General features: G+C 43.9%; 1 protein-coding gene across 2 annotated transcripts in view; it reads right to left on the bottom strand.

The window, feature by feature from the left end:
* Positions 1 to 8241, bottom strand: part of DCBLD1 (discoidin, CUB and LCCL domain containing 1) — a 49612-nt gene extending 41371 nt beyond the window's left edge. The window contains exon 1 of one of the 2 annotated variants that reach the window (XM_055810846.1): positions 7872 to 8241. In XM_055810846.1, coding sequence (XP_055666821.1) covers positions 7872 to 8112 — 241 coding nt within the window. In that variant the 5' untranslated portion in view covers positions 8113 to 8241. The remainder of the gene's footprint in view (positions 1 to 7871) is intronic. The other variant, XM_055810844.1, reaches the window with a different exon arrangement.
* Positions 8242 to 17547: the final 9306 nt, after the last annotated feature.

The raw sequence follows: 17547 nt of genomic DNA, 5'->3' as shown, positions 1-17547 counted from the left end.
TCTAACAAATACCTGCCTACTTTAAGATATATATCCACATTACAGGCTTCAAGTGCAGAAAAGGCACCAAGTTCATCCCCAAGCACTTGCTGTAACTGCATGCTCAGAGGGAACCTTGAAGGATGGTACACAAACGGGAAGATGCTCATGCTCCTCCACCAGCTGGCCATGTAGAGTAACTCAGGACCCCAGTGATACTTCAGTGCTATAAAGGCTATGCGGAACAAATATTGCAGAGACAGAGGTTTCTTCCCTGTCCTCTGCCTGCAGCATAGCAGGAACATGGGACCGCAGCGGAAGATGGAGACCCCACCCCATGCTGGGCTCCCTGTGGGTTGGGGGACATTGTGGCATTAGGGCATTTTCTCTGATTCTACTGATTTGAGGCAAACATGCAGTTGGATTTTTATTAAGGGCTTTTCAGGCAAAGTAGGAAATGCTAATCTTAACTGAGAGACATATCATATATATGCAAATTGTTTGCTCTACTTTCTCCATCTGTTTTCTTCCAAGGTTTTTCTCTTCACTGTGCTTTACTGGAGATTAACTTACAGTATATTGCACCGAATTTGGACTGTGTGGGAAACATATGCTGCAAGCTCAGGGCCAGACTCGAATATTGGGTGGCACAGGAATAGGAATATTCACAGCAGTGCTAAGGACTGACAAACCCACAGGGACAGGAAATTCAGAGACACCAGGCTAAGGGACAGGCTGAAGCAGAACTGTTCCAGTTACTGTAGCAGGTGGGAAGGCAAGACTTCAGAACAGCTTCAATTTGGGTAGGAGGAAATGGCTGAACACGATAGAATGAAACCACCATCACCCTTTTTATAATATGTAATTCCCTTGTTAGTGTGATACAAGTCAAGCAAGATAAACAGTTATCAGTAACGAAGGGTGGTCTCTTTTGAAATCAAACCTGTCCCAGCTTACTTGAACAAGCACACATTCACCGTTTTCGCTCATATGCCAGGGTGGAATACATGGTTTGTTAGTAAGAAAGGACAACAGAAAGCACACCACTTTTCTCAATGCAAATTACACACACACACCCCGTTATCCCCAAGGTATAAATTAACAAATATCTCAAGTGAAAATTAATCGGTTTGTGATTAAAACAATAATTGCTATTTACTAGCCAGATGCAATTTTCTGTTTTGCTTTTTGAGTCAGTCAACCCAGCTTCTAGGAAACTAGCTATTTCCTCCATATATAATATAACAAGTGGTTCCTCACAAGCCCAGTAGAAATGGACCCCAAAATTAACTGAACTAAGACGAAAGTATGGCCAAAAAAGCTACATCAGGCTCCTGATCTCGAGTACTGAAGGCAAGAAATGCCTTTTTTCAGCATTCTCGCGCAACCAGCCTGCCTGATACTTATCATCAAGATATTAACCAGAATGGTACACTCTGAGACTGCATAAACCAGGAAATTTAGTAATCTGTCTGGTTCATTGTGGTTACATATAGTTGCTGTGAAAAATATTTGAATTTTTTTTTTAAAAAAAAAAAGGAAAGCAGTCACACTGTTACTTAAGTACTACAGTGTCAGTTGTAGAACTGTATTTGATCCACAGTGCCGTTTCTGCATGCTCTGTGACATGTTAATATGAGACTGCATAAAAGGTATTTGCAAATGGATCTGAAAAATAGTACAGAGAAAATGTTTTGTGCTACCCTGTGTATACCACTTACACCGAAACTCCATAATTTCATTCTATTTGACTGGATTTTTTTGATTAGCAGTTGTATCAAACAATCATGTTCTTAAGTTTTGAAACAGTGTACAGCAGAAAGGTCTGAACAGTTTTTCACTCATCTCAAGAGTAAATACCTCAGTGTAGCTGCTCGATTTAGTTTGATACAATACTATTTTGCTTTCCACCTAGAGAACACAGGGACTTAATTTCATCTAAAAAATCAGTAGATTCATTCTCAAAAACAAGCGTTAGCACTTGTTGAAAATCAGCATGTTTTAAGGTCCGTGAGTTTAGCTATGCCTGTTCTGTCTCTGACTAAATACTAATAGATCAGCAAGTGCTGACTCCTCCTTGGGTTTGAAAATGTTAACGTGACCACCCAAGTACTCACCGCATGTGGCACAATACTTCATATTACAGCTTGTCTATTGAAATTCTGTTTTAAAGCCTTCAGCTCTGTGGCTCCCAAACATTTCAACTTCAACTTCCCTGCACTGTGCTGACACAAGAAACATGGGATAATACCCCCTGGCTTTAGGAGCAAGCTGAGACAACAGGGAGGGCAGCAGCACTGGTGTGCACCTTGGATGTTGCTGCCAAAACCTCCTGGTAGAGGGAGACCCACAGGATGCTTGAATTTATTTCACAGGTTAAAATATATTTTTTCCTTCAGTTTTTCATCTGGAGAACAAAATGGACTTTGTTTGTTACAAGGTCATTTTACAAATGAAGCATAGCTGACTATTAAAGTCAAAGCAACCCACCAACAGAGAACTGGTGTGGCACCAGAGCAAAATACAAGTAGTTTCTGCAGTTACCACAGCTGCAACAACAAGGCCGAGGCACATAACAAAGCCATTCTGTTCGGATGGGTGAAGAAATCCACCCACATTTCCAATGTTTTGAGGTCTCTCCTACTACACCATGGAGAAAAGTTTTGTTTGATTTCTGACAGGACACACAGGCCTTTGTATAGCATGAGGGATCGCACCCAGAATTCTCTATGTGTTTTTGTAATTTGAAATAGAACAAATAAACATAATTTTTATTCAGTAGACATGAACATCTGGAAGATGACATCAACATGATTCCAACTTTAATGTCAAAGCGTTAGACTGAAATTCAATATCGCTGAACAATTTCTGGAGGAAGTGCCAGAAATGAACAACACAAGATTAAAACTGTGATGGAAACAAGGTTTATGCAGCAGCTGAGGGAACAAACAATGTTTTAGAGCTCTACTAAAAGCCTGATGAACATTATTGTAATTATAGGAGCAGCCTGAGCCTAGATGTGTGATTCTAAATATCAAAAATAAGATCATGGTCTTCTAGGAGGCCTTAGGTCCAGGTTTCTAGCCTTGTCCTGCCCTGCTTTCCACATTTATTCTCCTGTCCCTCTTTATGGCACTTGAGAACACCTTTACTGAAACTCTGGAGACAAGCAAAGTCAGCACGGCCTGGGCACCCTCAGCCTTCCCTCTGCCTACGTGGAAAAGCAGTGCAGAGCTGCCGCACAGGCAGCTGCTGCCACCGGACAGCACCCCATCCCACCAGGGTAACAGAAAGAGTAAGGTCGCGCTGGGACTGGAAACCGTGCTCAGGCAGAAAGCCTCACCACCATCAAACTAAGACTTCACGTCTTGGAAGGAACCCCCTGAGAGGCAAGTCCTGGCTCTGTCAGAAGAAGAGACAAGGAAAGAGAGAGGAGGAAAGACCAAAATGTTTCCTCCTCATAACGCTCTCAGGCTTAATTACACAGGATCAACAATCCTAACCATAACTACTGGCAGCCTCTCTATGTGCAAGCATCCAGCCAACCTCAAAAATGGGGCTTTAGCACTGACAAAATTTTCACAGGCAAAAATCAGTTTAATTAGATAGTTTGTAATTTATTCTGAAAGCTAAAATGAAGATATCTGTACTCCTAAAACTAGTCAAACAACTATCCCTTTTTATTTAAACATCACTATTAGATTGTCCCAGTTTGAAGTTTCCTACTCCCAGTTGTAACGCTAATTAAACCTTTTGGGGAAGTTGTGTGCTCATTCTTATGCGGTGCTATTAACATTTTTTATTGCAGATGGTTGGGATCCAATACCATTCCACTGAATCCAGTCAGAAGGATTTTATTTTGATTTTGTCTGGCTTGTTTTATTTTTAGCAGATGGTGCAAACCCATATGTTGATGAGTACGTGCCACAGGAGGGCATGTGATACAATACAGCCGGCCCCAAACTACAGCGACGTCTATGCTGAGGACTTCAGTGACCATCACTCAGGACCACACTTCTTGGCATGATGTGTCAGCCCTGATGGGCTTTCAAAACTATACTGTTTCTGGTACCTAAAATAGCTTTGAGAAGCTACCTCAGGCATCTACACAGCAGTGTAAGCATCCTCAAAGTCAGTGTTTTTCAAACTAATTTTTACTGGGCTACACGTGTAGCTCAAGTGGACTGAAGTGACAGTTTTGATAAATACAAATTTGTGTATTTTGCATATGCAAGTCAACAAATATTTTTCACAAAATAGGTAGGATTCAACAGCCCCGCACATTACATGCATATGCAGGTAACAATTTTCCCAAGGCATCTTTCTCTCCCTCCTTTGTCAGCAAGACTCCCAGTGGCCTCCCTGTCTCTAATTTTGTTTGCAATACATCCCCTGGATAACCTAAAGAGAAGGACATATAACAGGCTTAGAGCTATTTATAACAATGTCTGTGCGACTGAAAACATTGCAGTTTTCATGTGGTGGGTACACGCATTGCTTATGAACTGCAACCAGAAAACTGTTGCCTCCTTCTTTAGTGATTCTAGTCAGCATTCACAAGGCAAGATGGAGGGAGTCAAGGGAGGAAGCAGACATAAGGAAAAATGCAAACAAACGGAAAATTTATCAATCACTTATATTCAGAAACTGGGGGGTGGGTGGGTATATGTGTGTGTACACGAAAGATTCATCTCTGTCTGCATTTCAAACTGCTGGAAACGGGCATGCAAAGTGGACTAGCACGATCACACCAATATTCTTCAGTATGGGTTTTTACAAGCCCCTGAGAACAAGCATAATCTCTCATAATTACTGCATATGCTGTTGTCATATTAAATAACAGCCTTGCCTCAAAACATTGAAAAGTCTACTGCCCATCAATTCTTCCAACTGGGCGCTGGGCACACCTGTCAACAGACCCAGCAATACTGCAAGCAAACTTCATGTTCAGGTGCTCACTTGCAAAGCCCACATGAACTAGTTCCATTGCTGTACTTTATATGAAGTGAAAATAAATTAGTTTCAGCAAGAGCAGTGGCTTAAAACCTTCTTCTTAATAGAGTAAAAACCCCATTCCTCTTATGCCTTCCTACAAACAGTCAACCCTCAGGTCAGTTTTAAGTCCTACTGGTCAGAAATGTAATAGAAGACTCAAAACTCTGAGAAGACTCGGATTCAACTCTGATTTCTGCTGCCCACAATTACGTGGTTCAAGGTCTTGTTCAATGAGGCCAGAAGAAAAAACAAGAGAACAGTAAAAGGCAAAGATAACATGTTCAGGTTTGCCTCCCTTCTGCCTTGGGTTTGAACTGCTGGAAGGAGATTTTGAGAAGAGATACCAGGTCAGGTATGGCTGCATGAGGTTGGCAGATGGGAAGCAAGGTGTATTTTGTAGTTGTCAGCAAAGAACTGGCAACTGAAACCGCAAGAGAAGTTAAAGATCGGCATACAGCAGAATAAAAAGGGAAAAGAGCCTTCTATTATAAATCCCAAAGCTCTTTATTACTCATGGACAGTCATAGATGTGATATTTGTCCCCAGGTGAAACCTGCTAAGCTTATAAATGTTTTAATTAGAATCTGCTCACTAAATGCTGTCTTTCCTATCATTATTCCATGTTTCATAGGTGTCCTCGAACCACACACACATTTAACACATTTTCAAGAGCAGAAAAAGAGCAGACACTTGGGCTCTGCAGTCACACTCAGATAACGAGCCATGCTATGAAGTAACCAAGCCAAGTGAAAAAAAGAGGCCTTCCCTTAATTTAAAACATAAGTAAGAAAACAGAAGCTGTAACGGCAGCTTCACCCTTGTTCTGTAACATCCCTCCAGAAAAAGTGAAGAGGCAGGTGAGCTGGTCATGAAAAAAGCAGGTTGTACAGACAGCTCATGAGAAGCCAGAAAAATGTACTACTATATTTTTAAAAATGCGTATTTTTAACTCAATATATTTAAACCAGCGCATCTTTCTTTGAACCAGCTGGTGGGAGACACCAGTGGTGACAAGATGCAGAATTAGCTGAAACTCAAGCTTGATTCACTCTGGCACTTTGCGCACTCCATTACAACTTTTAAATGAAGTCAAGAAGCTTGCATAACAGGAAGTTTGTATCCACTTACCCTTATCTCCTTTCTCCACTGGTGTGACTTTAGAACACTTAGCCCCTAATTTATAGGGTAATATCAATAAACAAACAAACAGAATAACTGCTCCCCGAGGGGAAAGGGAAGACAGGGGTCAAAATTCTCTTCTGCTTTCTAGACACTGGACAGACTATCTTGCAAATTTCAGTTTGGTCCAAAGAAAACCAGGCAAAATAGTACTTGTGTTTCCATGCTGTTGGTTTGATAGTAGAAACATTTTTTAACATAGATTCACAAATAGAATTAGAGTTATTTGGGTTGGAAGGCACCTTAAAGATCATGTAGTTCCAACCACCCTGCCATGGGCAGGGACACCTTCCACTAGACCAGGTTGCTCCAAGCCCCATCCAACCTGGCCTTGAACATAAGTGCTTTTACCAATTAATTTGGGAATACAGAACAGGAGTAGGATTCATACTTAATGCTTAGTGCCACTGTATGCACTAAAAGCCCCAGAAATCTCAGCAAACTTAGTATTTCTAACTGACTTTCCAAATGACTTTATCCTTGATGTCATCACGTGTGAGACAAACATTGGTGAAAGAAGAAACAAACAAATAAAAAAACCTGCCAAAACACTGATGAAAAGAGGGGACTGAAGGAATATTTTTTTCTTTGCTACATATGTACTTCCTGGAGCGTATCAAGTTGGAGTCTCAAACGGGGGAAACATATTGAGGACAGAATAGCAAAGCTGGCATGATGCTGGCAAGTGGAAGGCGACACAAAACTCATACCAAGTTCTCCCTTCTGTGGAGATCTGTATCAGAAAGCTGCATTAATAGGAAGTTACGGGAAAAACAAGTATAAATCAGCCCAACAAAGTACTTTGTACCACTACCTGAATGCAATGCTAATGCACAGCACTGGGTTCTGGAATTTGTAGCCAAGTTGCCACATTAATACGGGGACTATTAATTTATCTGAACGTGTTGTCAAGCTCATTACGGCGCCTAATTTCCAGTGTTAACTACGCTACCAGTAGCTGTCAGCGAACTCTTCTAAGATGGATGCACTGGCCACGCAATGCCACAGCCAAAAGGGGGCAACTCCTCGGCAGCAGAAGGCAGATGTAATTTACACAGGAAGCTTAACCGTGAGCCGCATGAAAGCACGGGGTGAGGACAATAGTACCTGGGCCCTAATTTTAGCAAACTGCAGTACCACAAAAGGGCTTACAAGGGCCCCTTGAGATTCCCACGAAACTTTGTGCCGGCACGAGTAAGGGCATTTCTCTTTCTCAGCAGAAGAGCAGACCTGCCGGTATCCAGCTGTGGGCCAAGGGCCGCCGGCCCCGGCCCCGCTGCCGGTGCCCGAGAGGCGACCGCCGCGCACGGGGCTCCCGCCGGGGCCGATGAGGCGCGGCCGGAGCCGGGCGCCCAGGTGGCAGCGGGGACCGCGGGGACCGCCGGAGCCGCTCCCTGCCTCCCGCCCGCAACTTGCCGGAGACTTTTCCTCCACTACTTCTTTGACTTAGAACAACAACAACAAAAAAATCCTAATTAACAAAGGATCAAGAAAGCCGTAGTATACATTCACCGTAAGGCCGGTTACTATGTTAATCTCGCAGCTACTCAGACACGGGGATAAACCCGGCGAGGATTAACCAGGTCAACTATACACAGCCCGAGAGCAGCTCAGGCAACGCTCCCGCAGGGCGACAAGGCGAGGGCGCCGGCACCCCCACCGCCGCTCGCCCCAGCGCGGCGCGGACCCCGGGGTCCCCCCACGCCCCCCGCACTCACCCAGCTTCTCCGCCCGCAGCCAGAGCGGGGCCGAGGCTCCCAGCAGCAGCGAGAGCAGCAGCGAGGGGGCGGCCCGCGCCCCCCCGGCGGGGCCCACGGCTCCGGCTCTCGGCGGGGCGGGCAAGGCACAACTTCCCCACTTCCCTCCGGCTCCTTTCTCTTCCTCTCCTCCTCCTCCTCGCCGGGGCGGCTCCGGGGCCAGCCCGCGCTCCCGCGGCGGGGGGCGGCTGCCCCCCAGCATCCTTCCCCCGGCAGGTGCTTCTGCGGAGGCGGAGAAGGGGCCGTGCGGGGCTGCTAGTGGCCCCGCGCCCCGCCGGTGGCCGGGCTGCAGCGCTGCCGCCTCCCGCCTCCCCAGCCCGGGGCTGGGGGTGGAGAAAGGAAGCGGGAGAAAGGGAAGCGCCACTATTCCCATTGGGCTGCAGCGCGGGGTATCTCCTCCTCCTGCCGTGGACCGAGGGGCCGGCTCGGCCCCTCCGCCCCCTCCCCTCCGCTCCCCGGGTGCTCCTTCTGCCACCCACCGCTGTTCTGGGGGTGCTGCACAGGGGGCGGGGGGGTCCCCCCAACGCGCGCAGCCCCCAGCATTGCCGGCGACCCCCCGAAGTTGGCAGGCCATATATATATATATGCACGCGTGTATACGTATACACCCACACGTACATACATATATATATATTATTAAGCAACAGGATAGTTTTGCTGTTGGCATACTAATTCCCGGGCGGCGCTCCCGCTGCCACAGCGGGGAGGGACGCGGCGGGGGGCGCGGGGACGCGGCGGGGGGTGGACACGAGTGGGGCGGGCACGAGCGGGGCCGGCGGGCACGAGTGGGGTGGGCAGGAGCGGGGCGGTCGGGTACGCAGCCGGACGGGGCGAAGGGGAGCGTCCGGCCCCTGCAGCAGAGCTGCGGTCGTGCTGGGGCTTCCCGCTCCTGTAACCGGCTCCCGGGGTGGTAACTCCGTGCGTGCGTGATGTGTGCGGGGTTTTGTGCGTTAAAGTTCTAGGCTGAGTTAATTATGGCTTTTTTTAAAGGATGTTGTGGGCAGCCCTCTGTCCGGGTGGGGCGGCCTTAGCCACCTGGCTCCGGAGACCTGTGGCACGGGGAGGGACGCAGGTGCATGGAAGGGAAGCGGCTGCAGTGCCAGCAGCCGCAGGAGACTGGCACATTAAACGGGCCCAGCGGTTGCCTTTCCAAAGTGTGCCGGAGACTTCAAAGTAGCCTGAGCCATACAGCCTTTCCAGGGGTGGATTGCTGTGAGGCAGGTGGAGTCGCACTGCTGACACGTCAGAAATACTGGGCTGTTATGCTCAACTGAAGTACGCAATTAACTTGCATGTCCTAGAGACAACTGATAATTGTTAGATTTTATAGTATTTCAGAAAAAGTCAAGTTTAGTAAACCTTTGTTCTGATCATGCTCTTGTTTTGTGTTTGTAAGTGTTAATGTCTGGTTTTTAACTTTTCAGACACCATATGTGTTAAGGCATATTTTTTACCATGTACTCGGTACATTATATTCTTGGTATATGTATTTAACGCAGGTTTTTAGCATTTGAGACTTACCCCTGCTTTGCAAAGGGGTGTTTGAAATCTGGACTGAAATGTTAGATGCGGTGTAAGGCAGAGAGTGTCCGTTCCTGCAGCAGTTTAGCAGTCAGACTAATCCGTGCTGGACCTTGTCAGCAAATGCCAGCATCCTCCTGGCTGAAGGAGGTTGTGGTGGGTCGCTTGCTTCAAAGCTCTGAAAGCTGAGAGACACTTAAAGAGGAGTATGTCCATGTGAATAAAACTGGCCTGTTCCTGTTTGTGTCTTACAGATTGTCAGGAACAAATCCATACAAATGAAGGGGATTATGGAGGGGAAGAGGCGAGAAAGTCACTCTGCAACAGCCTCAAGACTAGATTTAAAAAGAACACAGAACTGGTGAAAATATTGCAGTCATAGAAAATAGCTTTTTTCACTCTGAAAGAGTTGCAGTTATTGAAAAGCAATAAAACAACGTAAGAGTGTGCATTGTTTATATCAGTCTCAGTGGGTAATCAAAGCCAGTCAGTTATACATGGGTTGGTTCTGGGAGTTGTAGCTATTTGCATTCCATCAACTGAGATCTAGAATATATTCTTTAATAACAGGGCCAGGTTTTAGTTCCATTTGTTAAGGGTCATCATAAATATTGGCGGAAAAGTCCTGCAAGTCAATCCCTTACGGAATAGTAACCTGCAAGTAACCTTATGGAGGAGGCAGTGCTGTGATAAACTGGGTCTGGCAATCTTGACCAATTTAATATGCAGAAGCCTCTACCATGGTGTTTGCAGATAACGTTGCTAGTGCTGAGCTCTCAGCAGAACTTGGGTGGTTGGTACTCAGTACAGGCAAGTTAACGGCCTTGGAAGGCCAAAATGTTTTTTGCCTGTCACACATCTATTGGAGAATTGTAAGGAGGAGGAAGGTGGGTTTGCAGACACTGGGAAAGGAGGCTTTCTCCTTCTCCTGGGTGTTGGAGGCTTGGCAATGCCCTCTGGGATAGATAGCTAGAGAATAATTCCCTTCACAGGTATTTTTATTCCAATGATTTGTACTAAAAAGATGTCATGCCCTTGAGACTGGGGCTGTAAAATATCTGGGAGCGGTATTAGTTTTCCTTTCATGTTTGGTGGAGTTTACTGTACAGGAGAGCACTGGTGGAAGAAAGGGCGGGCAGGCTGCCTTTTCAGTCTTACCACCCTGGGCTCAGCAGGGTGTCACTTGTCCAAGGCCATGTGTTTTTCGTTGCAAACATGTATAATGCTCAGGTGGAAACTCTGCACTTCTTCCAGAAGGCACGGCTTTCCTATTGACTCCAGTAGGATAATGAATAACACAATCAGTGCAGTAGCTTCTGTATTATTTATTTTGCTATTAAATTCACATTACTTTACCATGCCCTCTCCCTGTCAGTTTTCAATATGCTGTAGGCAAGGAACTTACTGTCAGCTTCCAAGATTAAATAATCATTAAGATGAATGAAGTAGTCTATAGCTCTCAAAGCTGTTATTCAAGGACTTGTGTAACCCCTGTCATATTGCTGCATTGGTTCATGTATACTTTTCCAAATTTCCCTTTGTAAGGAAGAGAATTAAAACCAGCTTTTAAGTAAACACAGTTTTAAAGGCAAGGGCTTTGAGTCAAAGTAAAAGATTAATTCAGAAAGAAGGCATACATCGAGCCTGACTGATAACTTGTGGGGTTGTCACACTTGTGGGGATGTCACACAATGGGAGCTTTGCAACATGAGAACTCCCTGGCAGACTACTTCTGACAACTTAATGCAGCTGATTCTGGTCACTAACACTGATTTAATTTGGAAGTGACAGGATCCACCCAAGGATGTAGACAGGCTACTTTTTAGCGTGAACTCGTGCCCTTCCTTTACAGTTAGTTTTCCAAGTGTACGAGTTAGGAGTATTTTGTGTGTTTAATGCAAATGGTATTAACTGAGGCACCTACAAATAGATAACGTATCTCATCTAGTATTTATTGTATGGTTACCTTTACTGTGCAGCCACGTGCAAATGAGAAATTATGTTTTTACTCCACAGATGTGTAGCCTCAGGATGAACAGCAATACAGGGCTTCAGGACAAAATCAGCTCAAAACACTTTAGAAGGTGCTTGGTCAGTATGGTGGGGACATAACCAGGTTTTATTTATAGATTTGTACAGTCTTACAGCTTCATGGGTTTGCCTTCTACCTGTACTTGTTATATAGTTATGTACTTGTATACAACATGTGCTGAAAGAACTTCTAAGCAGAGCTAAAGCAGGTAATGAGTCCTTGCACGCCTCTTGTAATGTTAAGCTGGTAGTTTGTCTGGGGCAAGGGGCAGAGGAGGAAGGAAAAACACACTGAGGAGTTTACCTAAGCTTATCTTGGAAGCTTGACACTATATGCATACTTTCTTTGAAAAGCATCCTGTGTAAGTGTTCTAGGGAAAAAAAAAAAAAAGCCAAAACCCTAATTTATACAAAGAGATTTAAATTTCATCTTATTGCAGCAGCCTTGCTTTTGTGCAGCTAACAGGAAAATTCCTGTTCTTCCTAAGTTGTAAGCACTTTCTTTGCTGCCTGTGTAGAAGGGGGGGGAATCAGAAGGCACGATGAGGTGGAGAGTACCCAAGGTCACAAAATACAAAGCACAAGAACAATTCTAGACAGTGAGATGTATGTTAATCTCGTCATTTAGCAGAATGATAACTTGCAAGTTGGGAGGTCTTTTAGCAGTCTTTATACATGGGCCAGGTTTTGCATTTGCATTGGTGCAAAGAAAATAGTAGCATGAATTTACAGGATAAAGCTGAGAGCAAAATGCTCTGGTTGCTGATCTCTCTGTACTCAGGTACTACATTATGTCAGAAGCGTATGTGTTGGTTGCATAAAAAAATTAGAATATAAAACATCTAAGGTAAAAGCCTGATGTATCTAGATTCAACATTTGTATATGGTATGTGGGTAACCCTCCTCGTGAAAAATGGTTAGGCTACAGCAAAGTCAGTGCTGCTGTAAGGCTGTGGTATGGCTTAGGAAGTGTAGCAAGTTCCTTGAGACACATCTGAATTATTCTGCATATGTAGAGTATTTAATGGACACGGTATACTGTGTTGTGTTTGTATTGTTGGAAGGCTAAGGCCATGCCCACAGAGCAGTAAAGATGTTTCAGCCTGTATAACACCCCTCGCTGTTAAGGTCTGTCTGCATACCATTAAACCAGCTGGAGATAGACTGATCTCCAGGGTATTCTGACCTCTGGGCTTCTGGATATTCACCTAACTACTGCTGCAAAAAAGTTCGTTGCATTTGTAGCAGATTGTGGCACTGGGCTCTCCTTGTCAGAGCCAGCCACAGTTCTGGTGAGGCTCACGTTGGCAACCTCCATCCTTGCTTACTGTTAGCATCCCTCTCCAGGTGTGAAAAAGCACAGGAGTGAAGGAGTTAGTAAAATACCATTTCTACTTTTCAAGTAGTTCTGAGCAAGTAACTAAGAGGCTATCATGACTGAGTACTTCATTAAGGGAGACATGAGGTAAAAATCAGACAGAAAAAAAACCCTACAAACAGAAGAAACGGCTTAACTTGCACTGGCACAGGTCACTGCCCACACTCATTTGAATGAGCTGGAACCATAATACTGGTATTATGCAATTACAGTGGTAGCAAAAATCTCTAGGGGGGAAGAGATCATAATTATTTTTAGACCTTAAGAACACTGAAGAAGAAATTGCAGGCAATAAATTCAGGTAATAATCTCTGGGAGAGGAGATGAAACTGCACCAGGCATCAAGACTTTTGCCTTTTATTTTCAGCAGCAGAGAATGATGGGCCTTGTGTAGGTGGGAGTGGTCGCAGGGCCCTTGCCAGCCCTGGCAGGGGATGCCTGTGGGATAATTGGATGCTAAGAGGATATGCAACCTCATTCACTACAACAGCAACAGTTGGGTGTAACTCTAATGAGAGCCATATAGGGGATGAATGTGCACTTTTCATCACTTTAATTACTGTAACCTATCCAATCATGTCACCTATTATGATGTAATTATGAGATCAAGCTGAAGAATAATCATTTGTCCCACTGCCACATATTTTACAGTTTCTTACAGCTGCTTGGTAGTCTTAGGTCATAATTTTTCTTACCTTCAAGTGAAATCAAATAAAGTTGCTAATCATCTGGATTTTGAAGACAATCAACCAGATGTGACATGCTGCCGTCTTAAATTCTGTCAAGAAATATGGGGCAGAATGTTCCTTTTCATTTAAACATATTGTTTTAGGGTTGCCTTGAAAAATATTATGATCTAGAGATTCATGACACCCTTTGTCAAAACAGATCATACTGTTCTATAACTTACTACTTGGCAGCATCCTTGATCAATTTGTCAGCAACAAAGCTCTGGTTTTGTATAGGTGTTTTAAAGAGTTTCCCTGTTCCTGCAAGGTATGAGCCCTCATACATTTAAATAATAACAACTTTTCCCCCTTAATACATAGGTAGTATGTAATTTTTAACTGTAGTATGTTTTGTTTCATTTCATTTTGCGTTAGGGGAGTTCACAGTTGAATTTGCATAGTCTGCATTTCTTTCCATGAGAAACAAGTAATCTTAATCATTTACTCATGTTTATGGGGCTGCATCCAAGTAGGAGCTAAGAAATTACTTGTGCAAAATATGAAGCAATCCTGTAGTCACTTCCAGGAAAAAACAATTACGTTTGAAACACATGCCTTTTAAATAAAGACAGCAATCTAGTTTTTCTTCCAAAAAAAGTGTGGAATAATGGAATGAATGGAATGAATGCAAGTAAGCAGAGTTTATCATTTCTAATACAGTGAGTGTGGCACTTATTCTCATGTATATTAGAGAGTTTACATGCTGTTTTATTCATCACTATACCCCTGGCTATAGGAGGAAAAGCTTAGAGAACTGAAAGCAAATACAAGTATGAGCTGCGTCACTGCCTGATTTAACAGAGATCATCCAGCTTACACCAGATCTATCACTTTTTCCTAATTTCAAGTGTTCATGCTATGTTGCAGTTTTCCTGCAGGCTATGATACAAACTTGGGCAGAAAGCCCAAGGAGTTGAAAAGTCAGTCCAGAGATGGCCTTCTTTCCCTTCAGTTGATTTCTTTGAAGAGAGAGGGATGGGAATCATGCTTATTAATTTAGCAATTAGCGACGTGTGGGACTGTGCTTCCTCCCCCCTCCCTGTGCTCACTTTGTGCGCTACGGAAGTCTGCAATCCTTGGGAGCTTCACAGAAGTAAGCCAGTTATGCATACTGGAAGCATGGCTCATAAATCTGCAATAATCATTATGTACAGAGAAAAAGCTTCTTATGCAACTTTTCCACATAACATCGGGGCATTGCACCAATGAATTACAAGGTCAAATTCTTGTAATTCATAACTGTCACAGCTGAGGATTACAACTGTATATATAGTTTAAGGGTTCACTGTCAATTGCTTTTAAGGGCAGGCTGTTTATTAAATGTAAAAAACTGATCAAATATAATCTGTCTTTACAAAGTCGTTGTAAAGACTGTTGTGACTTTTTAAAAATAATTTCAAAACACTGTGGGCTTAAGTTTGAATATTTTCTCATATTTTAATTACAGTATTCAGTGTATTATTGTGCTTGTTTATGAAATAAAAAAAATTAGAGCCTACCTTAGGTTCCTTGTCAAAGACAACTGGATAACAGAAAGCAAATGAAATCACATCAGTTTTAAACATTCATTCCTCATAACAATGATCAGTGATTGGGATTTCTTATCACTTAAAGTTAGATTTATGTGGACAGTGTCGTTTCTCAAATATTCCTTCCCAAAGTAAGAACTTTTGGCATCCTTCTGTCTACTTCTTTTCATTAAAGATACTATATTCTTAGTTTTGCTAGACATGCACACTGGTGGTTGTTCTTGGCCCCAGGGTTCACAAATGGTCCTAAAGGCCTTTTTTGAAATTTGATATATGTCGTTGAGACCTAGTTAGCTCTGCCTCTTAGACTTAAATTCAGCTTGTATTTTGATCGTTTGCTTTATATCCAATATGGCAGTTGTCCACCAAAATCTGATGTGATTTGCTCTCCTTCCCTTGAGTATGATGGTGTTTTTGGTGCAGGTTGGCAGGCCTGGGCTGACTGCCTATGTAGATTCAGCCCAGGAGTTCATCTGTGGGCTGCTCACCTACACCAGTGGCAGACATTAGAGCTAGGGCCAGGCTCTCAGCAGGTGAGCAGCTCTGCTGCTTAATCTTCATTTCTAGCTCTTGCTGCCTGGGTGTGTTGAGCTCCCCCTCTAAAGGCCCTGCAGTAGATGTGTTTTCTTACCTATTTCTTACACATTTGTTCACCGCAGCTTAAAAGGTTTGAGTGAACCCTTCGTGGCTTCATCTTAAGACATTCCTCCAGTGGATGAACAGCGCTGAGCATCTAGGAACAAGAAAACCTTCAGCTGGCATGACCAACCCTGGCAGAGAATACCTGTGTGTGGCCAAAGTCCCTGCAACAATCCCTGCTACCTAGTCTGGGTTCCTCAGGTGTCCAGGGAAACAGGCAGCTTTACAAAGCAGATGCTGTGGGGCAGCTTGGCTTAGTGCCACACAGGAGGATGCAGGATGCACACCCAGAAACTCAAATGATGAGCACAGTGCTGGCTCAGGCAGCCACAGCTAAGGCTGTGCTGGTGGCTGCTCAAATCAGGGCAAAAATAACCCTGGTAATAATTACCTGGTATAGTCCTGCTGTGGAAACATACCTCTTGTCTCTACAGAGAACCTGAGTCTTTGCAGCCTCTGACTTTCGCACACAGCACCCTGCTCATCTGGGAATTATGAGGACTCAGTGCCTTTTCAGGGGTTACCATAGTCTTTTAGGCTCAGACTTCTTCTGTCTACGTTTGAAGTCTGTACCATTTATGCATTTTAATATGGTAACCCAGCACATCACTTCCACCCATGTATTTGACCTACTGTTTCAAAAAATGCATGATATATTAATCAATCATCAGGATTCATGTTAGCACTATTGAAGTGTTTTCTGACTGACTTTGTAACTTTTACTTGGAAAAGAGAGAGATCAAATGGATTTTGATTCATTATCATGGCACTATCTGATCCTTTTCCCACACTCCCGCCAATATGCCCTCATTACTAGGGATCTATAGAAGCAAAACCTATCCTCTAATCGAGCAGGAGCAGGAAGCCTGGCTGCTCTTCAGCCTCCTCTCAGTTACAAACCACTGTTGAAGCACATGTAGGTCATCCCACATTGTTTTCCGCTGGTTGCAGAGGCTGGCTTTGGTGGACCATGAGCCTTCACTTACTTCCTGACATCTTAAACCTGGTAATTTTTCTTTATGTTCCGTGTTCTGTGTCAGTGTCCTGAGGATTTTTTGTTGTTGTTGTTTTAATCTGTGGAATTTTATTAATGCAATAAAATAGCAAACACAGGTAAAAGAAACAAAACCAGTGTGACAGATATCACAGTCATGAAACAGTAATAACATTTGCAGATAGCTGTTCTACCAAGTGAAGGCTAGTTTGTTGCTACACAGAAGAAATATTTATAGCTATTTGGTTTTACTGGTCTTATAGAAATACACATATAGGCAATTTCTCATATGTATTATCTTTATTTGAAAAACATCTACAAAAAAGCTGTTTTGATTGGCATACAGACATTGAAGTGCATGTGCACTTTCTGGGCCTGGAAACTCTACCAAAGGAAGCATTACTACTTAGTAGTCCTGCTTGGGCAGAGTCTCTGCCTTCAGCTCAGTTCTTGGGCCTAATCTAAAGCACCTTGAAGTTACTGGGGGAGCTTGTGTTGACAGCAGCACCAAGTGCTCCTTTGGGCCTGTACTTTCCGGATTCTGATGCTGTCATGTTTCAAGATATTGCTGTACCCATAGCTCTCCACTCTGCTCAACTTCTGCAGCTTGTGAAGCAACAGAAGAAAGCATATGTCTGCACCTCAGCTGTTCAGTCTTCTCTTAAATTGCTGTTAGGATGGGTATCCACCAGTACACCTGGACTGTGAACACGAATGCCGGGGAGGTTGAAGGATATGGTCTCTTCCGCAGTCTGTGCTGTGGATTACTGCCAAAGGGCACAGTAGCCTTTTTCACACAATAGGCTTTCTCTGGTTT

This window comes from Falco peregrinus, chromosome 7, assembly GCF_023634155.1.
Source record: "Falco peregrinus isolate bFalPer1 chromosome 7, bFalPer1.pri, whole genome shotgun sequence".
Taxonomy (NCBI): Eukaryota; Metazoa; Chordata; class Aves; order Falconiformes; family Falconidae; genus Falco; species Falco peregrinus.
The sequence above is the reverse complement of the archived record's forward strand: the minus strand, read 5'-3'. Positions and strand labels throughout refer to the sequence as shown.